This window comes from Chiloscyllium plagiosum, unplaced genomic scaffold (genome assembly GCF_037043375.1).
Source record: "Chiloscyllium plagiosum isolate Xiang-an unplaced genomic scaffold, Cpla_swu_hap1 HiC_scaffold_9, whole genome shotgun sequence".
Taxonomy (NCBI): Eukaryota; Metazoa; Chordata; class Chondrichthyes; order Orectolobiformes; family Hemiscylliidae; genus Chiloscyllium; species Chiloscyllium plagiosum.
In genome coordinates, this window is record NW_028270147.1 from 79,145,676 (window position 1) to 79,171,988 (window position 26,313).

A 26,313-nucleotide genomic window follows, 5' to 3' on the forward strand; every position below is an offset into this window, starting at 1 on the left:
TTACATTTTGGATTAAAATTCCCCATTTTGAGGAACAATCATTCGACCATAAACATTAACTCTGAGTTCTCTCTACAGATGCTGCTAGAGGTGCTGAGCTTTTCCAATAATTTCTGTTTTTGTTTCTGATTTACAGCATCTACAGTTCTTTCAGTTTTTATTTATATTTTGAGGGATTTGGTCTGGTCCATAACAGTGTGTTTGGGGTGGCAGCAAGCATGATCATTCTCTCAAGAAAATGAACGTAGGTAAAGCAATGTCAAGTCAGGACACAACAACCTAGCAAAGTTTAATAATTGCATGTGGGCACCAAGGTCAGTGATGCTTGTACCAACTGCATCACCAAGCTTTCATGCTGCTCAATGCATCTCACTCATCATTCATTCCCCAGTCCCTGTTAGGGAAGACCTGCACCTAATACAACACCTTATCCTCATAGATCTTCCAACAATAGTAACCTCACTCAGCTCCCACTATTTAAAAACTCCAAGAAAGAGATAGCTCTCCACATCATGGGATAACTGAAATGGAACCCATGGCATCCAGCATTGCTGAAGGAATTATATTATATTGTGTTCCATTGTCATTCCATTTCTCATTTCCCAGCTTACTCTTTTCCTACCATCTTTTGTACCGTGCAATCTGATAATGTGATATTCATTTCTTGATTTCCAACCCAGAAGGTGAAGAAAGAGTATCCACACCACACTGAGGAAGAGGCCCTATCACTGGACCTGGTAATTCCAGCTGCCAGCATTATGTGCACCTAAGAGGTGAGTAAAGAAATCGGACGTGTAGGTGGCAGATTTCCAGCCTGTGATAAATGATAGTCCATGTTGCAGCTTACATGACAGAGAGGTTACATTCCGGTTCTACCACACAGAACTCAGATGATTTCAGGGGCATGGCATAGAGGGAATGCCATTGGGCATGCGCAACAGATTGCAGCTGCTTTCTGGTTAGTCATAAACAAATACTTTACAGAGGACCATGTAGTTGAAATCAGCCCGAAGAACTGTTTAACATCACAATCTGGTCAATTAGTATACTCTCAGCACGTGCATGGCACACTCAAATCTTTCCTAGTATGTGTGCAGGCATCAGCTGTGTACTTCACTTGAAAGTTCTCCAGCTTCAGAAGCACTGGATGTAGCACTGGTACAACAGCATCAATGTTTTTATCCCAACAATATTATTTCTTCAATATTCAGTGCAACTGGTTATATCATGGTGTAATTCTAATATGTTTACAAGTTATGCCCTTCTATGCAGCCCATTTACAATGTCTAACAACTAGTACTCGTGCATCACTATGCACAAGTGCAATGCCATTGTGCTATTTTAAGCATGCAGAGTTACATAAAAAGGAGAACTTGTGATGAGGCAAAGCTTTATACATTTCTAAAGATAGGCATTACTATATAGCAGCAAAACATTATATAATTATGTTAGTGAAATTACACAAATGAAGCGCAAAATGAAAAACACTTTAATTGTATATCATTTTATTTGTCATATAATAAAAATCAATTTATTTTAAAACCTTCCCTTACCCAAAGGATGCATGTGTTTTCTAGTTTATTCTAATGTGTGGTCATATTAAATTTGTGCTTCTAGCTCCATTTGTGATTAGCCACTATAACACAAATGTGACCTTATTAAAGATTTAACGATAAACTAACTGATAAATCCTTTTTAATGGGTGGTATTTTAGGAACCCACACAGAGCATCAACAATTTGCAGTTTTATACACTTCTGTAAAAGCTACAGTTTGTTTCCCACGTGTAACATTTGGTACAAAAAAACCCTACTTGTGAAAATAGAGCTTTTTGCCATATATCTCTCACTACAAAATAAAGCAAAAAATACAAAATTTTTGAATTTGAAAACAGAGAAAGGAGACAATGTGCCACCAACAAGCAGGAGCTGCTCATCTCGCTGCCTGATGTTGCATGACTTCACATTACTTGAATTATTGTGTGAGACAGTTGAAAGCAAACAGATTAATATTGTTGACAGTAATAGTAATAAGATCCAAACAGCTTAATTTAACTAAACCATTACAGCAGCTACATTAAAGAATGAACACACATACACACACACACACACACTATTACCTCATTTTTTGGCAGACACTACAGAAAGGCAGGCATCAACCTTTTTCCTGCTGAATAAACAGTAACTACATAGGTTTAGATGTGAGAATGAACATTGACGATAACAGTGAAGACTTAGACCAACTTCAATTCATAAGATGTGAGATTTCAGAGATTTTGTATGTTATTTTTAGTTGGCCAACTTACAATGTGAAAGCGACGCTGATATCAAATAACCTTGTACAAAGGTGCAATGAAATTATCAATACTTTTAAAAGTGAAATTGTAGGCTTAAAGTTGCATCTCATACTGGTAAATATTTCATGAACCACAAACTGAAATAGCATATTGAGACTGGTGAGATACTGAAAATAACTCAACTAACGATGACAGAAAACGTTCAATTTATTTATTCTTCAGGGTGGTGCACAGCAGTGACACCTTCCCAGCATTGCTGTGAGTTGTTTTCTAAGCCCACCACTCTCAGCAACCTTTGTATCTGTTTTCTCATGAAGCTTGTACAATTGCTCACCTAAATGACAATGGATCATTCACTGTGACTAAATTGACGGCATCATGGCAGGAAATCTAAAGCTGAAATGAACAGAGTCATTCAACTCTGTTCTTAATTTGTTTTGTTTCTACCTTGCTACATAACAGCTGCTATCAAAGTTCAATGTAAATGAGCAAGCTTAATGTTTAATTTGGACTATTTTTGAAAATAGAATAGCTTGGATAGGAACTATATTTTTCCTTCAACCTATGAAGATGGGATAATTGGTTATCTATTTTGTAGTAGACACAAGAATCAAAACATTCAATTTTTACAAGCTTCACTGAAAAGAAAGCATCACTGACGTAACAGTTATTCAGTCTTATTCATTGTTCTCCAAACTCTATCACGATTGACATTTGATCTTGGATACTGTTACACATTTTCAGGTTTTACAGCACAATACTCAATATTGTTTATACTGTGTGAACTCAGATTTTTTTTCCATGTTTCAGCATCATTACCTTTTATTTATGGTTATCCAAAACAGCAGTTAAAACAATTCCATCTATTTGATTGAGTTTCATCCACCTAAAGTACCTCTACTTATGAATATGGTGTAGGATTGAATGTATAAAACCACTTTCCAGTTCAAACCAGACAGCAGGACAAAAAACAAAATCCTGGGAGAGGTTTTGTCCCTGGGCCAGTATAAACCGCTTCAAATAGCTATTTTTACTAAATCAGATATTGTGCTCAATCTGTTTCTATTTTATCTTAAGATACTGACTGTTAGGAAAATAGACTGAATTGTTCTTTTTGGCACTATCCCATGCTGTGGTGAGCATCACTTACATTTCCCCTTATGTGACTTTCCAGCTTAACTATTAACTAGTTTTAATTATTACTTATGATCACGATTTAAATAAATACATTGCATCAGTGTGACTCCTTCAATGTATCACCATGAGGCAAACTTTGCTTTTAAACTTTGCAAGCCCGACTCTAAGTCAATAATTTAAAATGGTTCACATATCAATTCTCAAGTTTTACTGATACTGCTTGCATTTCTGAGGCTGAATGAATGAGGATTGTGCCCTCAAACTAAAACCCTTCCTTTTATCCCTAAAGAAGAGAGAAATAAATGTGAATTCTTTCAACACACTGATGGAAGTGTAATGAAAACAGCAACAAAATGGTACTTTATGGAATATATTTATCTCATGTCAGCAAGCAGTATAAGTGGATTCTTAATCATTTGTATGTCGACACTGATGAACTTTAAAAGTTTGAAATACAGAACTTGCAAGTACAGCATCAGCTTTTCACGTTTGTGCTTAGAAAGCTAAGTACAGATGATAGGTTTCAAAGTTACAAACCATTATTACCTACCTTTCAGTCAATGCGCTAAGGGTTCAGGGCTTCCAATTAATTTTTTCATAATAGAAATAATGGACATTTTATGTTTTCTTTCTCTCCGCACCCAAATTCTTAACAATACCCAAGTGATTGTTCGAGCCCCTTCACAGCTCAAGGCAGCTGTACTTCAATGTATAATTTTGTAATATTTTACAAAAACAGAAAAAGCAACCTATGTCATCTATGGCTGTCTTATCACTTATTCTACCTGAGAACGGTTTGAAGAAATCCCTGTCCCACAACAATGATGATATACAATTTGCAACTTACTAACAACTGTAAAAGGAAAAGCTGGAAGAGAGAAAGGACGGTGTAAAATAAAAAAAGTGCTGCCTGAAAAATAGAAAGGAAATATAAACACTCACTATAGAATAAAATACAAATTTAAGTTTGCAGACTAGGAGTCAATCTACCATTGGAAAACTGGTAGTATAAGCACATTGTTTATGTCTAATTGTTGCAGACATCAATTCCCCAATGCAATAGAAGTTTTCCAACGAGTATCGCATACGAGACAAATCAAATTCACTCATATTATACTGTCACTGCTCTTGACAAACGTAGAGATGTCAATGAAACAGTTTAGTCCCAAGATATATGTGGCTCTTGTCGATTTCCTCCAATCTCTCAGAAATGAATGGCAGCAACCACAGAGCTTCAGACAATTAGAATCTCAAATGGGACTTGTGCTTCACCATGTACCTGTTGTGTGAAAAGAAACAAAAACTCAGTCACAACCAAAGTTACAAAAACTCATTGCAGGATCTTTGTGGTTGCAGCAATAAAAAAGGGCTCTAAAAGGAATCAAGTGGAAGAATTTAACGTTGACAATCATGATTTCTCTCCCATGAAATGGGCACGACCTTTAGAGATAAATGATGGTGCACTGCAGTTCTTTTACATATTGACATGCCCTTAAGGTCCAAGCTAAAAGTTTTATTGCATAGCACCAAGGGCTGAATTTGGGCATTGACATGCATGCAAAATATATTATACAATCTTCTGTAGTAGCACAATGAATTGCACTTGCAGAAATGGAGTTGAAGAGATAAGGGAACCAACAGGATGGCAGCGTGTGTGCATGCATCAGCCTTATCACAAAAAAACTCAATATGACTTGTAATTACAACAGATGCAAAAGTCAGCTGTGAAAACCCATAGCATTCTTGCAGTTTTTGAATAATTAAGTGTAAAAAGTAAGTAAGAGGAAAGTACCAATTGTTAAATATTTCATCCAATAAAATGAATTAAAATACAAGCATCAGAGTCTAACTAATAAATGAGGTATTACAGTGGTTCTCTACTTTGGTGTCTAGCCAAGCTAGAACAAGTCATGATTTTGTGATGCCCATAAATGCTACATTTAAAAACTAAAAGCACATAATAGTTTTAGTGCTCTTTGATGGCAATATACCAGATACATTAACAAACTATACTTTTGTTTATATTTTAAGAAGCTTTTGTGCATAAAGTATTAGAATTGATCATGATAAGTGAAAAATTATTTTGTGTATTCATTCTTAAAAATGAGACATACATTTAGAAATCAGGTTGGTCCTCAATTTTCTAATACACATTCATTTCAAATGGAACAAATATCAAAAAGAATATGCAAAACCTTTGGACCACAGAATAAGAAGCCCTAATGTGTGGAAGCAGGCTGTTCAGCCCATCAAGTCTATACTGACCTTCCAAAGAGCATCCAACCCAAACCCCTCCTTCTACCCCATCCCTGTATATCTTATCTACAAGATATGGCTAATGTATGGCCAATCCACAAAGCCTACATATTCCTGAACACTATGGGCAATTTAGCGTGGCCAATCCACCTAACCTGAATATCTTTGGACTGTAGGAGGAAACTGGAGCACCTAGAGGAAATCCACACAAACAAAAAGAGAATATACAAACTCACACAGTCACCCAGGGCTGGAATCGAACCTGGGTCACTGGTACTTGAGAAGAAGCAGCAACATAAATTTTGAAAATTATATATTCGACAATCAATCATCCAAAACACAATCAGCCTTTGCTGAAAATTTAAATAGTATGTATATTTACTGGGCTTTAATTTATTGTACAGCTCACTCCAACACAATAAAAACAAACTTCTACCTTATTCCAGTTTCAATCTGAAAAGGAGAAAAATGAACTCCCAAGAATCTTTATTAGGAGCACAAGAACAGGGGGAGGCCATTTAGTCCATTGGTAGTGCCTGCCATTCTAGACCATAGCTGATCATCTCCTCAATGTCCCATACACTGGGCGGCACGGTGGCACAATGGTTAGCACTGCTGCCTCACAGTGCCAGAGACCCGGGTTCAATTCCCGACTCAGGCGACTGACTGTGTGGAGTTTGCACATTCTCCCAGTGTCTGCGTGGGTTTCCTCCGGGTGCTCCAGTTTTCTCCCACAGTCCAAAGATGTCCACGTCAGGTGAATTGGCCATGCTAAATTGCCTGTAGTGTTAGGTAAAAGGGGCAAATGTAGGGGAATGGGTGGGTTACGCTTCAGCAGGTCGGTGTGGACTTGTTGGGCCGAAGGGCCTGTTTCCACACTGTAAATAATCTAATCTAATCTAAACAATCTCCATATGCTTTATTTAGTCTTCAGATCTATCAATTTCTGCCTTGAACAGGTTCAATGAATGGAGCATCTCGAGCCTTCTGCGATGACAGATTCCAAAGACTCAGCACCCTCAGTCAAATAATTCCTCCTCATGTCAGTCTTAAATACCTTATTCCGAGATTATGCCTCCTGGTTCTAGACTCATCGGTCAGGTGAAACATCCCATCTACATCCACCTCATTCTTTGCAACTTCAGAGAATATGGACAGACTTTTTCTCCATTTCTCCTCATAAGAAACTCCTGCTTGGAATTAGGTTGTTGAGACTCAGTTGTACTTCCTGTACAGTAAGTATATCCTTCCTTAGATAAGGAGACTAAAACTGGGCACAATCTTCATGTGAGGTCTCGCCATGGTTCTATTCAACAGCAGCAAGATATGTTTATTTCTGGACTCAACTCTTCTTGAAATGAACGTCTATATATCAGCTGCCTAGCCAACATTCTAGCTTTTCATGACTCATGAATAAGAACACGCAGATCTGTTCAGTTAACCACACTTCCCAAATTCTCATTATACAAGAAGCAATATTTATTTTAAATCATTTTACTGTTTTATTTGCATTAACTTTGTGAGCACATTTCTACTTCAAAAATATACACTTCAATTTTTTTTAATGCTCAGCATGTCCACTTCCCTGCAATTTCACCTTCCACACCCACTGATACTAAGAAAATGCATTTCTTGGATGCCACATAAAAAAGCATTTTGTAGTCAATAACATTCTGTAAAGTGAATTTTTTTATATATATATATATATATATATATATATATATTCATCATTTATGAGGGGACCATAAATCATGGATCTGGGTTACTACACTTAGGAAATGAATTAACGTGACAGATGACCAAAAAGACTCGGCATAATTTTTCATCAAACTTTCTTTCCAGAAAGGATCTAGGTCGACCAAACTTGAAAGTAATTAAGGAAGCATTATCATTTTGCAAAGTATTTTGTAAGATATAAGGAAAATTGTAGATAGTATACAAGCTGAAAGATAGAATTAATAATAGTACTGAGTAGCTACATGGTAGCTACTGAGAATTCAGCCAACCATCAAACCACCTGCTTTTCATTTTGTTTTGTTAGCAGATAGATCAGTGGCTAATGAATTGTCTCTGCATATCCAATTTTGAGTATTACATTCAAGCTGATTACACTCTAAATAAAATGTTCTTAAGAGTGATCTCAGTTTTCACGGTCTATTAACAAAAGGATTTTTAAAAATGAAGTTTCAAAACACACTAGGAGTCAAGCAGTAGGTCAATTCATCAATACTAAAGGAGTGTAGCAATGATGAGGTATTAAATAGAGGCTCCATCTGCCTTATTTTGGGGCTTAAGATCGATATTTTGGCCTAGATTTTCCTGTTCAACAGTGACAGATTTGTCTTGGTGGAGTCTGTATGCGTGCCTAAGCAAAACTGCTGAACTGTCACAATTTCTTATCAATGACAATTTGAATTTACATAATGCTTTTAATAGAGTAAAACACCATTAAAGTGCTCATTAGACATTATCAAACAGATTATAAACCAAGATATAAAAGGGGAAATGACAGATCACCCAAGGTTTGGTCGAAGTGATTGGGGTTTTAAAAGAGCATTAAAGGAGAGAGACTAAGAGGTGGATTGAATTAGGAATAGAATTCCAGAGATTACAGCCTAGTAGCTGAAGCATGACTGACAAAGGTGAAACGATTAAAATCGAGGCTGTGAAACAGGTTAGAATTGGACTGGCAGAAAGATCTCGGAAATTTGTAGGTAGTTACAGAGATAGGGAAGGGAGAGGCCACAGAGGGATTTGGGAGTTCCAGGCCTTACCGGGCCAGAAGTTAATGCAGATCAGCAAGCACAGGAATAAAGGACAAATGGAACTTCGTTCATTTATGATATCGTAGAGTTTTGTATAAGCTCATAATTTTCTAATTGGAGGAGTGTGGGAGATTAGCCAGAAGAGTATTTGAATAGTCAAGTATTCAAGAAAAGAACATGAATCAGGATTTCAGCAGAAGATTACCTGAGGTAGGGCAAAGTTAAAGGTGGAACAAGATGAAATGGATACTTGGTCAGAACTTGGGAGCATTAAACCTCTTTCTCTGCATTTTTAAAAAAAAATTAAGGATAAATGGATTAATTTTTACTTCATGCATCTCCAACACAATTCTGATGATGGGCAGAATACGCCACAAACTGAGCTAAACTGGGCTACTACTGCATCATCAAGATGCTAAAAAGCATTTGTGGAGTGCAACCTAGCAATACTTCAAATGGTGCTTTGAAGACCACACTTCCATTGCGATTTCCAGGTTTTTAGGGACCACTTTGCCTGTAATAACTTAAATCAGCTGTATTTCTGAGCCTATGTCCAACCTGTGGACTATCAGGAGTTGTGAAAGTGTCACTGTGCTTCTGAATAGTGGCAATGAATTCATTTCCCAAGGTTCCCTCAAATGCCAACACATAAGGAGTCCTTCAGACATGAGTCTTGCAAATCCTGGCTATTGTTATCACCAGTTATACCCACTGTGCAGCAATTCTGCTATAAGAGATAGCTCAGTCATTCAAGACCCCAGGGAACTATGACTGTTACCTACCATTCAATTTTTATACTACTAAAGGAGTTGCACTGTAGTAGTAAATTAAATACTGGAGCAAGTATGCAGCTAGACAAAGTAGTGACTGTTCTAAGAAAGCACTGTGGAAAGGGAGGATAAATTTTCTTGTCAGTTCCTAGTGCAAATTGTAGCTCCAAGTAAAGACATAACAACAGAAGGAACAGATGCAATAAGAAACAGGAAGATATGAGTAGGCCATTCAGGCCTTTAGGCCTGTTTCATCATTCAACAGAATCATGGCTCATCTTCTATCTTAACTTCATAACATAATACTTGCTCCTACCATGATAAACTAAACTACAAGTGAAACTCTTTAATTCATGTTTGAAATACGTAAGTGTATTATCTACATTCAATAGTATAAATAATTAGTGTATTTTTGTTTTGAGCCTCAATATAAGGATGGGCAACACTTATTCCTACACAGACTGAATTCTAAAAGAAAATTAAGAGAATCTAGCGTGGAATTCCAGTCCCACCATATCCCAACCCCTTTCCAGTCAGAACATTGAACAAACCTCTGGCTTTATGGCAATAAGGCATGCTCTTTGAATCTTGATGTCCTAACAGCCACTTATCTATCAGCCATGATCTACTACTCACCTGTCCAAAGTCTCCCAGAAACGTAACAAAACAGCTCTGTCAAGATGGCGCTTGTGGTGGCTCAGTTCCAGTACAGTCACATCCCACTTCTGAACATTCAGATCCAGACGCATTTCATCATACTTCAGGTGGAATGCCTTGACTGGGAGAAAGTGTAGCCATTAATGAAGGTGTAAATTAAAAGTATGAGAAGTCTTAAAAGAAACAGAGAATGTACATTTACTTAACACACTTCACAAAGTCAGATTGATCCAAACTGCTTTACATCAATAGAAGTAATACAATATGTTTAACAACAGAACAACCTCAATCTAGTCTTCAAATCACTTTAATTTAAGTTGAACTTAAGAATATCTGGTTTCAGCCATCTTTCAAGATGGTAACAGCGCAGTAAGTAGCATTCAGGCTCCTCAGCCCGGGGCCCATCAATCCCTCTTCCTCCTTTTTTTTCCTAAGATTTACCTTGCAGCAGCTAAGAGCCAGAGTGGAGCAGAGTGGGCTGGAGGCTTGCAGCAGCATCTAGCAGCTGACAGCTGGAGAGGAACAGGGGCGGTTGCTGGATTGGGGTCTGGCATGGGCGCTCAGTGGCTTATGAGGCCGGTCAAGCCACTTGTGGAAGCCCCTGTGCTGAACAACTGCAATGCAATGTTTATGTGTAATTTGTTTATCTGTCTGTAATGTTTATCCGTATAACCTATGCCTTATTTCTAACTTATACAATGAATCACTGTCAGGTAATGCAACTTTTTATTTTATTCCTCTTTTGTATCTAAGGTCTGTACCCAGGTATTTTGTACCCAAGATGGTGCCATGAGAGGTGACATTGCAAACCTGTCACTGTACTTCTGTACTTAAGTACACGTGACAATAAATGATATTCTATTCTTTAGAACACAGAGTAGTAAAGCACAGGAAAGGGCCTTTCGATCTTGTCACAGTTTTGATGCAGAATACTAGGATGCAATAGTGAGAGAGATGGAGACTGACTAAATGAGGCTGCAAACTCCTTGCAGCAACTCATGGTCAGTTGAATGGAAGTTAAGAATTTCTTCAGACAGGCAAGTTATTCTGCACGTAAGTTAAGATAATTTGAGGTTTTTTTTAAACAAAATGCTTTTTAAATTATTCCCTGAGGTTAATCACCAACAAAATGGAGCCATAATTTTCTGCCAGATGTATACAGTCAAATCTAACCTACAGGCGTGGAAGAAAGAAATAGGAAAAGATAACCTCTGTAAATCCCTGATTTCCTGTAGATTAGCATTAATGTTGAAATCTGTGGTGAAAGTAGGTAGTGGTGGTCAACCACAAATTTCAGAAATGAAATAGATTTTTGTTTGGTAACAGTTTTAAGAGAACTGATAAAATGCAAATGGACTTGCATTAGTGATCAACTATGACTTAACTGGACAATGGAACGGGGTTGAGGGACTGAACAGCCTATTCTTTTCATATGTGATACTGTGTGACCTGGGAGATGTCCTCTGCAGCAGAAGTGTAAGTTTGCATGAAATATGTAATTTGTGGCAATGTCTAAATCAATAAGTAATGACCAAGAATGCGAGATGATAAATATTACTAATTATGATGCTGATCATAATTCAATTAGGATTTTAATCACTTATGAATTATTCGGTCAGATTACCTCCTAAAGATATTTATGATGTTTTGCTGCTGGCTGGCATACATTTCTTGTAATTAAATACATCAGTAAGTTGCATTTAAATTATAACTAGACAATCCAAATTAATTCAATATTAGAACTGTCTATTAATTATATTAGGCGAGTGTTTTTAAGATATAAATTTTATAACAGAAATAACTTCTGAACCTTTCACAGTCTGAATGTTATATTATACCTCATGATCTGAGCACATAAAACCTCACAAATTTAAAGACATTGCATAAAGGGATCATAATGTTATGCACTGGATAAAGATAGATTAAATCTAGTTCTGCAGCAACTCGAGTTTTTCAAAAGCTTACATTTGTGTGTAGGACAAGTTATTTGGATTAGAAACTGCAAAATAAAGCATACTGCAGTGTCTCAAAAAATAGTGATTATTACATATTCACACTTAGGCTAATCTATTTAGATTGTATTGCTAAGTGCTTTAGGACATATTTCAATAAATATGTGCTTCATGTAGCTAAAATGTGACTGCGTACTGGACTTAGAAAGGTCATGTCAAGAATTCAATATGCTCAGTTATGTGTTCTGAAGAACTAACTGGTATCCTGAACATTAATGAAGAAGAAAAGCTTTACATATCACATGGGACTAACTTGCCCTTCAAGAAGGTTTAACTATAAGGTACTCAAAAATGCTACTATATTTCAAATAATAATTTTGTATATTACAGATTCTTGAAACATTTTAATAATTCTTTATTAAATTTGAAAACATTTAAAAAGGAATTATTTGCTGACTTTAATATAAATTAATTCACTAAATGGGACATTCTACCTTTTCTCTTTGTTGGTTTGCTACTCATTCTCCAACTTCATGTTTTTATTAACTTGCAAATATTGACAGTTAACAATAATAATGGACTTTGATGCTCTGATTTACATCTGTCAACTGCAGATAATAGAACAAAAGGTTCCTTCCACACTTTCATGCTGAAAAGATCAGATTGGGCACAGCATGAATAAGAAGTACAAGTTAGTATAAATAGGCCTTGGCTCCTCAGGCCAGATTGTCAGCCTTCAAGAGCAAATGTAGTTCTCTGGTCATATATTAGACATCATTCCTTCAACAGACTGTGCTACAGAGGGATCAGAAGTACGGTATCAAAAACAGAAATTACCTAAATATGCAATGGGACAGGCAAAATCTTTGAAGATAGAAAATCAGTTAACAATTCAGGTTGATGACCATTCACTTGAACTGTAAACAAGTTCAAGATTTAACAGATTTTAAGCAAGCACACAGGCAGGGAAATGTTCGTGGCAGGGGCTGATGAAAATATAAATGCGAAGCTTTGTGATAGGCAACAGATAGGAGAAAGTGAGGACTGCAGATGCTGGAGATCAGAGCTGAAAAATGTGTTGCTGGAAAAGCGCAGCAGGTCAGGCAGCATCCAAGGAGCAGGAGAATCGACGTTTCGGGCATAAGCCCTTCTTCAGGATTCCTGAAACGTCGATTCCCGTGCTCCTTGGATGCCTCCTGACCTGCTGCGCTTTTCCAGCAATACATTGTTCAGCAAAGGCAACAGATAAATGACAAAAAGGCTTTGGGCAAGAAATGAACCAAAAACAAAATGGGTTGAGAGAAGATACAAATGGGAATTGCAGTAATTTGTTAGCATGTTTAAGAATAAAGAAATGGTGTAGATGCTTGTAAGGGCACGTTTTATTGACTTTTGCCAATTATCCTGTAAAGATAAAGCCAATTCCTTGAACTGCTGCAATCCTAGGCTTAATGTTGGAAAACGACCTGTTGCATAGTTCAGAGTCCAAATTCTTGTGAAAGCTATGACTCATCTTTCACTTAAAATTACATCTGAAATATTCACTTAGTTCTATTGTTTCTACATTGTTGTGATTATGAATGCCAACACTTCAATATTGTATTTCTTTCTCTCAAACAGAAAATAAATCCACATAAAAAATCTTTTGGGATGTGGGCAAGCTGCTGTTAGTTACTGAGGTAGTGGTGTTGGCAAGCTTGATCTTAATGATTGTGCTCTTCTCGTGAAATGAGGATAGCCAAAGATTTGACCAAGATGTGACTAAGAGGGAAAAGCATAATGCGCTTCCAATTCAGGAATGGCGAGGTACTTAGAAACAGAAGACAAGGGCTGTCATCTTAGAAGCAGTAATGCTCTTATTGTATTGTTGCTCTTATCCTTCTTAGTATAAACATCATGGGATAATAAGGTGTTAGCACAGGATGCTTAATCAATCCCTTACCCTGAATTGTGCCCCACTAAATAGTGGAAATATTATTTAAAATGTTTAGCACGTCAAATTTCTTCAGAGACTTTTATTTTTCAATGAGATCATCTCTCGTTCTTCAAAGCACCAGAATATGTCCAACATTCTCAGCCTTTCATACCAAAAACTAATCCAGTGAACTGTACTGCCTGCAAGCAGATCTTTGCTGAAAGATGGAAACCAAAACTGTGTACAATACTTTGGGTGTGACCTCTTCAAAATGCTACAGAATGGTTTTTCTTTTCAGTCAAGCCTCGCTGGCGAGGCCAGTATTTATTGCTCATCCATTGTCCAGAAGGTGATTAAGTATCAACTAGGGTCTGCAGTCATATGTAGACCAGACAAGGACATCAGTTTACTTCCCAAAAGGACACTGAAATAGATGGATTTTTCTGACAACCATGGTTTAATGGCCATCGTTTGTCTCTTCATTCCAGATTTTGTTTTTCATTTAAATCTGAACTCAAATTCCACTGTCTGCCATGGCAGGATTCGAACTCAGGTCACTACAACCTTACCTGGATTTCTGTACTAACAGTCAAGCAACAGTACCACTAACCACCATCTTGCTTGTGACAAGACTTCCTTAGCCTTGTGTCCATTCCCCTTGCAAAAAGGACCAATATATTTTATTTGCCTTCCTGATTGCTCACTACATGTATGCTAATACACTTTGTGGTTTTTTGGAGTACATCCAAGTCTCTCAATATCACACAAATTTCATACATTTTTTACAGTCTCTTTTTCACAAAAAGTTATATCTTACTTGTACCCTTGCTGCCTAATGATTTTACTAAACTTTACACATCTTTGCATTTTTGTGTGTGTGTGCACCTCTGCATTAAATTGTCAGTGAATCTAGATGGAATTCTCTGTGTTTAACTGCAAGTCATTCATTGTACACTGCAAATAGCTGATGCCCCAGTATGGATCTTTATATCATTCCATTAGATATAGATTGCCAACATGAAACTTTTGCCATTGAGTTTTTTTTTGTGTGGCACATTATTGAATAGAAATCCAATATACTACATCTTCTAGTTACACTTTGTTAATGTCTCTAATACAGTTTCAAACATGGCTTTCCTTTTGTAAAAACTGGTTTTCCAGATGCATTGTTAAGTCTTCCTTAATAATAGACTGATGTCAGGCTAATCAACCTCTAGTCCTCTGTTTTGACTAATCCTCCTTCCCCTCCTTTCTTTAATGGCAGCGTTACTTTTTGCTAATTGCTAAATGTTGCTGGAATCTAGGAACTTTAAAAAATCATACATAATGCATTCACTATCTTTGCAGCTACCTCTTTTATAACTCTCGAATGTAGGCAATCAGATGCTGCACTTGTCGTCTTCAGGGGAGATGGTGATGTAGTGGTAAGGTCATTGGACAAGTAATCCAGAGGCCCAAGCTCATTCTTTTGGGACACAAGTTCATATCACAGCAGGACTGCTCATGGAATTTAAATTCAATTCATCTAGAAGTTGGAGCTAATCTTAATAATGATAACCACAAATCTATTGTCAATTATTGTGAAATTCCATTTGGTTCACTAATGATCTATTGCAAAGTCTGCCATCCTTACCTGATCTGGCCTAAATGTGACGTGGACCTACATCAATATGGTTGACCTATAACTGACCTCTGAAATGGCCAAGCAAGCGGCTATTTTGCAAAGGCAATTAGGGATGGGCAACAAACATTCAAGGTCTACATCCTAGAAAAGTAGTTAAAAATCTTTATATTATTTCTCCGGTGTTAATTACCACAAGTTTCTAACTCCTATCTGCCTTCTTCTTCAGTATTTAATTTGTTCCTTCTGCTAAAAGGCAGATTAAAATCTCTGTCATTTGCACACCTCCCCCATAATCCCTTCTGCTTTCTGCATCTAATAATAAATCTCTTCTTGAACCACTTACTCTAATAGAGAAAAAACTTTAATGTTTGTTTTTATATTCCTATTCAGCTTAACTTTTTGGTCACTTTTACTATTTGCTAAACAGTTCCAATTCTCAGGTCCAGTAAGGTTATTTGCAAAATTACATACCTCTTTTTTAATTCAATACTATCCCTAGTTTCTTTAATAAGCCACTGGGGCTTTCTTACTTAAAGTGAAATGTACTTTTATTAAACATTTTGAACATTTTCATTTAAATGTTTCTTACTCTGTATCAGTCACCATACCTTTGAATCAGTTCACTTAAATCAATTTTCTTCAGCTCTCCTCTTATATCTAATTGGTTTTAGTTAAGATTTTTGTTTGAAACCGGAGTGAATTGCTTTCAAACATAATATGGAATTAATTGTATTATGATCACATTTTCCTCAGAAGCTTTTACTATAAGATTAGTAATTAAACTTACCTCATTAGACAATGTGATCTAAAATAGTTGTGTCCCTTGTTAGCTCTGTATTAGATTGTTCCAAAAAACTTGTAGAAGCATTGTATAAACTCATCTCCTGAACTATCTTTGCCAACTTAATTTGTCCAATCTATGAAGATGAAGGCTATTAACAATTATTAAATTGCCTTTATTGTAAGCTCCAATTGTTGCATAACATTTTGTCCAATGGTACAATTACTGTTTTGAGCTTATCATCTAGCCTGATTTGGCTTTTCTGACTTTTGTTTTCTCAACTAACATTACTTCTTGATCTCCTGAGGTAAAAGTTTTGCTCACTTTTGCATTTGGGTCACTGTTTACTACCAGGAGTTTAACTTGGTCTTCTCCATTCTGTCTGATTTTTCAAAAGGTTTGTATGGTGGAATATTTATTTCCCAGTGACCATGTCTTTGTAATTATGATGAGATCAAAAACATTTATCTTTCTCCACGTTAATTCAGCTGTATTGCTACAAATATTTTATGCATTTAGATAAAGAACCTTGTTCACAGATCACAGAAAGGGAACATACTGTTGCAACAAACAAATACCAAGCCTACATTAACTTATATTATAAAGGTTTACATTATAAAAATAAAGAATTCTTGCTGTAATTTGATCACACTCAAGTACTGCATACAGTTCGGTCTCCTTACCAAAGAAAGGATATACAGTAAAACTTGCAGTATTCAGCATGTTTGTGGGATGGGGGGTATCTATAAACTAAAAAAAAAGTTATCTACAAAGCAAGAGGAGTTTCATTTTTTCATCAAATCTAGAAAGTTCCTAGGTAGTCTTGTGTTGATGCAAGCGTTAATGTTTCACAAGAGGTGCAGGATTGCAGAAATCTAGAAAGTCACATCCAGGAAATGTGTACAATAATAAAAGACAAGAAGAGCTGTCTGTCTGTCAATAACAACCATCCATGAGTTTTACAATTACTAGTGGTTGAGAGAGAATGGGAGTGACTGAGCGCAATGAACATTATTACTCAGCAACTAGTGGTTTTATGAGGAACATGGGTGATTTCCAGTCAAAATAAAATCCTAATACTAGAACAAGCTGGTTTGAAGTTTTGGATAACAGAAATTATAACATACTTCTCCTAGCAGGGACAAAACACTTATTAATCAGATGCACTTATCAGAAGACAGATTTGGTAAACTCAGCCACATTAGGGAGATTTGAACAATCCTTGGACAAGCACATGGATGATGATGGGATACTGTAAGGGGATGATTTTAGATTAGTTCACAGGTCGGCACAACATCGAGGGCCAAAGAGCCTGTTCTGTGTTGTATTGTTCTATGTTCTAAAATAGGCCTAACCTCTCTGAGATTTGCTAAAACAAAAGGTAATTTAATTGAAATATAATATTCTGAGACGATGCCTCATGTGCTTGGAGAGTCTGGAACCAGGGGTCAGTTTAAGATAAGAAGTTGGCCCTTTTTAGCAGAGCCAAGGAAATATTCTTCAATCAGAGTTTGAGAAAGTTTGGATGCTTGGTTATTGAGTATCTTCAAGACAGGGATGGATAGATTTCTGGATACTCGAGAAGGGATGGCTAGATTTATGGATACTAATCAAGGGATATAAGGATCACGCAGAAACTTAGAATTCAAGTACAAGATCAATCATTATCTTACTGAATAAAATAGGTTTGACTGGGCATATGGTCTACTTTCACTTGTATTTATGTTCTTACATAAAAGGAGAAAAATTACTTTTTGCGAAAATATCCACAGGTGATCCATCAGGTAATAACCAAGGCCACCCCTTGAACTGCCAAGCAGCACCTTGTACAAAAACAGCCACAACGCGATCCCTGAAAGAGAAATGGAAAGTGAGAGGTTTGATGGAATTTATTTTTCTATTAAAAAATGTTATCTGCATTCTTAAAGGGATCAGAAGACTAATATTTTAAAAACTACAATCTCAACAGAGACAATATCTAAAAATTTTTTTTTGGAGATTCCCCGTTCTCGATTACAGTGCCTTAGTTTTTAATATCCTTTTAAAACAATGTAATGTTGTCTGCACATCTTCAAAATTCAACAATAATCCAAAAAAAAAAAATCAGCCACTGCTCATGCAATTAGTTAACTGATACCAAATTTGTTTTAATAACAGATCTCTCACAGCTTCAATAAAGGTGTATCAGAGGCTATGCAGTTTTATTCCACACAATGATGACTACTGGTTGAATGCTTAGGTTTTAAAGATACTGTTAATATATTACTGTTACCGTCAACCTTCTATTTCACGTGTACATGTTTTCCCAATATAGATTCTATCCTGTAACAGATATGTTTATTCTATGAGTGTACCTTGCAAACTTTTGATAAAGGCAAGGAACACTTATTAGACAAAGAATTGAACACTGAGGGGAAATACTGAATAGAAACTCGGCAGAAATTCATATGAATTATTAAAACCAGAAAAACAGAGCCTGATTTGTGGAAGGTTTTATATTTGTATCTTAATGAATAAAGTAAGTGGAATTAGATTAAACATCAGAGTGCCAATTTCCTGCCTTCTCTCAACAACCCAGCACATTCTTCCTTTGCAGCTTAACAGTTTAGTTCGAAAGCTTTGACATAAACTATCTTCACACTCAGGCAGTCCACTATGTGAAATATATAGTTTGTCATTACACAAAACAAAACAGCTCAAAAGAAATATCACTGGAACCGAAATGTTAACTGTGCCTTCTCTCCACAGATGCTGCTGAGTTTTTCCAGCAATTTCTGGTTTAATTTAGTCATTTCGCCTTTGCTTCTTGTACCTATTATTTTTAACCTTTGACCTCTTATTCTTGATCATTTTTTGAGTAAAGCAGTTTGTCTCTAATTAACTTGTCCAGACTCTTCATGATTTAAAACACTTCAAAATAAAATCTCCTCTCAGCCTCATGTCTTCAAGGAAAACAGTCTCAACTTTGCTAATCTAGCTTCAGAACTGAAGTTAGCCATTCCTGAAATCATGCTTCTACTTGTTTTCTGCACCCTCTTCAATGTCTCCAGATCCTTCCAAAAGTGTGGCAGCCAGAACTGAACACAATACTACAGCTGAGGCTAAACTAGTGTCTTGTACAAGTTGCTTCTATTTTTGCTGCGATTAATAAAGATACTATATGCATTCATTTCACTCTTTGTAAATTGTTTTATATGTGTATTTAATTGAATTTATATCGTGTAACTGACAGTTAGATATTTAATATTTAATATGTATCTTACGATATTTATGTTCGATGTATATGTTAGCTATTTAATATGTACTTAACTAAGAGTCAAATTAATGTTCGTGAATCAGTTTGTGTTAATGGTGGTGCAAGCCCAACAGTGGAGAATCAGAAGATGCAAGTTATAGCATTTCCAGTGAAAGATTTGCTCTCACAGCAGATGCCGTCAAGTTTGATTATATTTGAATGGTAAAATATTGTGTGTGGAGCAGAAGATGCAGGACAGTGGATGCAGTTGGAGAAGATATGAATTGCTAGTGAAGAAATGAGGAGCAAAGTTAGGAGTTGTGGAATTGATAGCAGCAGTAATGCTGATGCCTCAGATATAGCTGTACTCCCCAGCAGTAGCTGTCTGGTTTCTGCAGGAAAGAAAGCTCAACTAAAACTTGGATAAACTGTTACCCCGCAGTAGTCGCTGTGAGCTGTGGCTTTCGCAGTGATATATCAGAGCCATTTTACAAGTGAACAGTCCACTCTATGTCTCTCACAAACTATGGAAACTTCATTAAGAGAAAAACAACACAATACTGAGTGCCTAGCTAGCCAAAGAATCGTCTCAATATCAGAATTGGCAAGCAAAGGCCACTGGATCGATGTACCAATTTTGCATCGCTGCCAATAAACTAGATTGGATTAGATTAGATTCCCAACAGTATGGAAACAGGTAATTTGGCAAACTCCACACAGACAGTCACCCGAGGCAGGAATCGAACCTGTGTCCCTCGCGTTGTGAGACAGCAGTACTAACCACTGAGCCACCGTGTTGCCATAACTTTGCCTGTTATGGAGTATGTGCGCTGGGTTGGAGGGGAATTTATAAGGGGATTAGAATTTTAGTTCATAGTGTTATATACCAATGGTTTATATCTGTCTACTCGTAGCTATAGTCTAAACCCTGGTTGGTGCTTTCTATCAACTTTGGTCTAAAGGTCAGGTAAATTTGGGTTACTCTGTGTACTTTAAGAATAAACTTTAACGTTTGGCACAAATTCAAGAAGTGGGGCTTGATTTATGACGCACTACCCCAGTACGGTGTAACAAGTGACGCTTACAAATGCAATTGAAGAATGAGGCCTGAACTGGAAAAGGAGTTAAAATGATGAAAAATCTGTGATGGAAAATTCAACATTTTCATATAATCAAAATGGAGGAAGGAAGTTTTACTGACCAGGGAAGGAAAGACATGTGGCGGGAGCACATAGCAGTAAGAATGGTGATAGCGAGGGCAGCCATTCAACCCATCTTGCTTACCATGGTTCTCTGAGGAAAATTCAGCTGTTGTTACTCCTCCCTCCTTCCACCATAACCCTATAAAGCATTTGTTCTTAAGTAATCACCTCATTTGATTTGCAAAGTCACAGGCAATGCATTCTTGCTCCTAACTATTTGGAATTTTAAGAATTATTTATGTTACCCCTTGTTGTTTTGTCAATCACCTTAAAATCAGTGCCCTCCAGTGCTGAACCTTTTTAGCAATGGGAAGTTTCTCCCTACCTACTCTGTTCAGATTTAATTAAATCGGGAATATCTAAAATATTATGGAGAAATGTGTTGTTCTTTTCTTCACTTTCATGAAAAAGGAGTCTAAATTTAGAGAAAACAATCCTCTTGTTCTTTGCTCAAATGGTCACACTAGCCTTTTTGCAAGGTGGAAAGTAACATCAAGATAATTAACGACAAAACACCCATACTTGAACCCTCCTGGGTGCTGACTGAAATTCATTACTCACATTCCAAAAGATCACAAAGTGCTTCACAACAGGAAAACTGACTCAAATTTTCTCCATCTCACACCTCCCCATCTTTGTCACAGACCAACTATAATACCATATTCAGGTTGTTAATTTGCTCGCGGTGCTGGTAGGCTTGTTCTCAGACGTTTCATCACTATGCAAGGTAACATCATCAGTGAGCCTCCAGTGATGCACAAGTGTTCTGTCTCGCTTTCTTTTTGTGTGTCTTGGTCTATTAAGGCGGGTGATTTTTCTCAGAAGTTGATAAATGGGGTCCATGAGGTTTGAATGCCAAGCCTCTAGGAATTCCCACACATCTCTGTTTAGTCTGTCCTGGGATGGATGTGTTGTCCAAGTCGAAGTGGTGTTCTTCTTCACCTGTATGTAAGGATGCTAGTGACTGTGGGTCATGTCTTTTGGTGGCTAGTTGGTGGTCGTGTATCCTAGTGGCTAATTTCCTGCTTGTCTGTCCTAGGTAGTGTTTATTGCAGTCCTTGCAGGGAATTTTGTAAATGACATTTAGTTTGCTGGTTGTTGGTATAGAGTCCTTTAGGTTCATCAGTAGCTGTTTCAGTGTGTTGGTAGATTTGTGGGCTACTATGATGCCAAGGAGTTGAGGTAGTCTGGTAGTCATCACCAAGATATCTTTGATGTATTGTAGTATGGCTTGAAGTCTCTGGGAGTGTTGTCCTTTCTTGTTTGGGTTTGTTGTTCAAGAATCAGTGGATTGTGTTCATCCAGTACCCGCTGTTCTTGAATATGCTGTGTAGGTATTTTTCTTCTACTGCTTGTAGCTCCTGAGTGCTGCAATGTGTTGTGGCCAGTTTAAATAATGTCCTGATGCAGCTCTGTTTGTGCCAGTAAGGATGTTGTTAATGATATTGTAGGTTTCCTCTAATTTGTTGAGATTCGTGATGACAAAGGTGTCATCACAAAGCAGACCCAATGCTTGGGTTGGATCATGGGGAAGGCTGTTCATTCGAGTCTCCGTAATACTGCTTCTACTAAGAATTCTGATATTGGTGATCCCATGGGTGTCCCATTGATTTGTTTGTTGGTCTTGCTGTTGAAGGTGAAATGGGTCGTGCGACACAGGTATTCTAGCGTGAGGATGCTGTCCTTGCTGATGGAGTTGGTGCTGTCTGGTGTTTGGGTTTTGGTTCGGTTAGTAGTGAGGTTAGTGTTTCTTTGGCCCGGGTGATTTTAATTGATGTGTATTGAGCCATTACATTGAAGGAGATGACTACCAGACTATTCTGACCCTTGGCATCATGATAGCCCACAAACGTACCCACACTGAAACAGCTACTGATGAACATAAAGGACCCTGTACCAACAATCAGCAAATCGAATGTCATTTACAAAGATCCCTGCAAGGACTGCATCGGAGAGACAGGCATGAAACTAGCCACCAGGATACAAGAACACCAACTAGCCACCGAAAGACAAGACCCACTATCACTAGCATTCTTACGCACAGATGAAGGAGGACACCACTTCGACTGGGACAACACATCCACGCTAGGACAGGCTAAAGAGAGACAAGCCTAGAGGCCTGGCATTCAAAGTGGAACACCGTCAATAGACACATCGACTTGGACCCCATTTACTAACCTTTGAGAAAAAGAATCGGAAGTGATAACATCCACCTTAACTGACCAAGAGACACAAATAGAAAGTGGGACATAACACCAGCTCTTCACCAGAGGCTCACTGATGATGTTACCTAGCATGGTGACGAAACGCCAGAACAAATCTATCAGCTCAGCAAGCAAATTTACAACCTGAACCTCAACCGGAGCTATTAATCTTCTCAAAAATCACAAATAATGCTATATTATTGGTTTTGGCGAAATAAGTTTATTCAGGAATGGATTAACTGTTAGAAGCTCCTGGAGGCTTGACAGATAGTTCCTTAAAGTTCTGGCAGTTAATCAAAGAGGTGATCTCCTAAATCCAGAGAAATTTTCTCAAATTCTTAAGTCTGATGTTAAGAGTGCAGCAACAATGCAATACATTTTTCAAAATATAGTTAATCATGTTTCTCATTGGGATTATTAGGCTTCTTTCTCTTTCTCGCAAATTAAAAATTCCAATATTCACTAGAGGTTCATGATCAGTTACATAGATTCTAGTTAGCAGTCTATAGTAATTAGTTTTCTGCACTTGAAACCACTTGTAAATGGAGCTCTGGAAATTAGTGCTCTGGGCAGAAAATATAGGTCACTTTCAGGGGATAGCAGAGAGTGAGAAACTAATTGTGCCTTTGACCTTCCCTTTATTTAGTAGTCACCACGATAATTGCGTTTTAAATAATAAATTGTTCACAAAAATCCAAATCAAATGGGCCATACTCCCCGAAATTTAATGTACTCCCTTATACAAAGGGTCAGTTGTCACAATTTCAAACAAGAGTCATTAAACTCTAGATTTCTCTCTTTACCTCAATGCAATAAAACTAGCTTCACAGTTGAATTCAGGGCAGATAATTGGAAATACCTCATGGAGGTTAAATGTCAACATGGACTGGTTGGACTGTGTTTAAACTCTTGTGATTATCTCTGTGCTATTCATGTACATTCTCACTCACTGTCATATGTAATTGTTAAATATGGTTATTGCAGCAAGACAGAAAAAGAAAGCAAAACAAAACAAAATCTTTATATCCAGTTCCTCAGTCATTTGCTACATGATTAAAACTAAATTCCAGTATGCTTTTGCATTTTTTTATGCCTTCCTAATGTTATTTGCATTTTCTTGAAATTTTCTCTCTCACTTGCCTCCAATTACATTTCTCGCAGCTGTACCATCTGCAATCGTATACCTCTGTCAGTGAGGAGGTTTTGATGAACGTGAACAGTCTGACTCAGGGGCTGTGCAAGATATTTCATAATAAAAGTTCATGGCACTGTCATAAACTATTGTTGGAGACCATCTTAGAAATGTTCACTTAAGTTAATCTCCAGCCTTTACTTCACAAAGGACTAGCCCAATTTAAATCCCCATTTTAAATTATACTCACTTAAGTTTCTAAAAATGTAATTAGAAAAATAAAGATGAAAAAAGAAATCCTTGTACTATTTGAAAAACATTTCTAAGACAAGTGGTGTTAAGTACAATCTTAGCATTATTAAAGCTACAAAGGTTGCTATACTGTCATTATATTCTAAATAGAGTGCAAACTACATCTCCCCAACATGTAGATCTGATTTAAGTTTATATGATAAACTGTGCTGCTTAAACAAGAATAATTGTTGAATAGAGTACCTGGGCTGTTTCCCACAGAGCAGAATTGTAATGAGAAGGCTGGTTATACAATGAGCTACTGCATGCAAGAAGCTGTGAATTGGTTATTATTATTGGAAGGACTCCACATCTCCCCTCTCTCAACTCTCTCATCCCAAAGTCCTTGATTCCATTTTTTACATTATGTTCCATCTTGTATACTCTCCCTTCACTCATATTCATATTCAGTACATATTCCTCGTTATCCCTCACAATTCTTTTGCTTGAAGTGTCTTGCCTGTTTCGCTCTTTAATCTTCATGTTTTTTGACACTCTCATTGTTTTGTTGGAAAATGAGGTCTTCAATTTTTGTCCAGTGATAAAAGCTTCAATAGATACTATGAAGAACTAGCCACCTTATTAAGAAGCAGAACCTCAAAGATGATAATCTCTGGATTAAGACCTGAGCGACGTGTAAAATGGCATATGAATGCATGGCTGAAAGACTGGTGTGAGAAATGGGTTCTGGTTCATGGGGCACTGGCACCAACACTGGGTAATGTAGAATCTGCACCAACAGGGTAGTCTATACCTGAACTGCTCTGGGACTGGTGTTCTTGCAAATCTCTTAACTAGGGAAGTAGAGTAGGTTTTAAACTAAATAGTAGGGCAAGGGCCGAAATTTGGGAAGTTTTGACAAATACATGAGTGGGAAAAATATAACAGAGGAAGGAATTAATGTGGAAAATGACAAATAATGACAGGAGGCACAGAGAATGCAGATCTAAGAGCAAATCAACAGATATGACTACAGATTACAGAAATAATAAAAAAGAAAACCGAAGGCACTGTATTGGAATACATAAAACAACAAGTCTTAAGACATAAGAGCAGGACAAAGCCATTCTACTGATCAAATCTGCTCAGCCATTTGATCATGGCTGATATGCTTCTCAATCCCATTCTCCTGACTGATCCCCACAACCTTTGATCCCTTTACTAATCAAGGATCCATCTATCTCTGTCTTAAAATGCATGCAGCATTTGAAACAAAAAAGGTGTATTACTAATATTGAGATAAATAACAATGATCTAATAGTCATAACTGAAATGATGCATGATGATCTAGACTGGGACCTGAATATTAAAATGTATGTGACATTTAGAAAGGTCAGAAATCTAGGAAAAGGTAGAGGAGTGGGTCTATTACTTAAATATGATATTAGTACAGGAGGCAATGGCCTAGTGGAATTATTGCTGGACGATTAATCCAGCGAGGTTGAAACTTTATTGCTGGAACAGCACAGCAGGTTAGGCAGCATCCAGGGAACAGGAGATTCGACGTTTCGGGCACGAAATCTCCTGTTCCCTGGATGCTGCCTAACCTGCTGTGCTGTTCCAGCAATAAAGTTTCAACTTTGATCTCCAGCATCTGCAGACCTCACTTTCTCCTCGAAGATTAATCCAGCGACCCAGGTGTTGTTCTAGGGCAAATGGTGGAATTTGAATTCAACAAAAATCTGGAATGAAAAGTCTAACGATGACCATAAGACCATTGTCGATTGCTTTGAAAAGAAACACATCCAGTTCACTAATGTCCTTTAGGGAAGGAAACTGCCATCCTCACCAGACTCCAGATCCACAGAAATGTGGCTGACTCTTAACTGCCAACTGGAATGAGCGATTAATGGTGGCCTAGCCAGCAAACCCCTTATTCCATGAATGAATTTTTTTTAAAAGTAGCATGGGATGACCTGAATTGAGGAAACTAGGTCATTGAAGCAGTCTGGGGAGAGGTGAAGAATGATAAAGGCAAGAAGGCACTTGTGGAATTTGTGTATAAGTGCCCTGACAGTAATGACACGGTAACTCAGGCTTATCAAAGGAGAAGTAATAGGAGCTTGTCAAAAACTTACAGCAATTATCATGGAGGAT

General features: G+C 37.2%; 1 protein-coding gene across 1 annotated transcript in view; it reads right to left on the reverse strand.

Moving 5' to 3' along the window:
- Positions 1-1,483: 1,483 nt before the first annotated feature.
- cdc73 (cell division cycle 73, Paf1/RNA polymerase II complex component, homolog (S. cerevisiae)) overlaps positions 1,484-26,313 on the reverse strand; it is a 330,083-nt gene continuing 305,253 nt past the window's right edge. The window contains exons 15-17 of the mRNA XM_043699805.2: positions 17,904-18,004; positions 9,860-10,001; positions 1,484-4,711 (exon numbers count right to left, since the gene is read on the reverse strand). Of these exons, the coding sequence (XP_043555740.1) occupies positions 4,675-4,711; positions 9,860-10,001; positions 17,904-18,004 (280 nt within the window). The 3' untranslated portion in view covers positions 1,484-4,674. The remainder of the gene's footprint in view (positions 4,712-9,859; positions 10,002-17,903; positions 18,005-26,313) is intronic.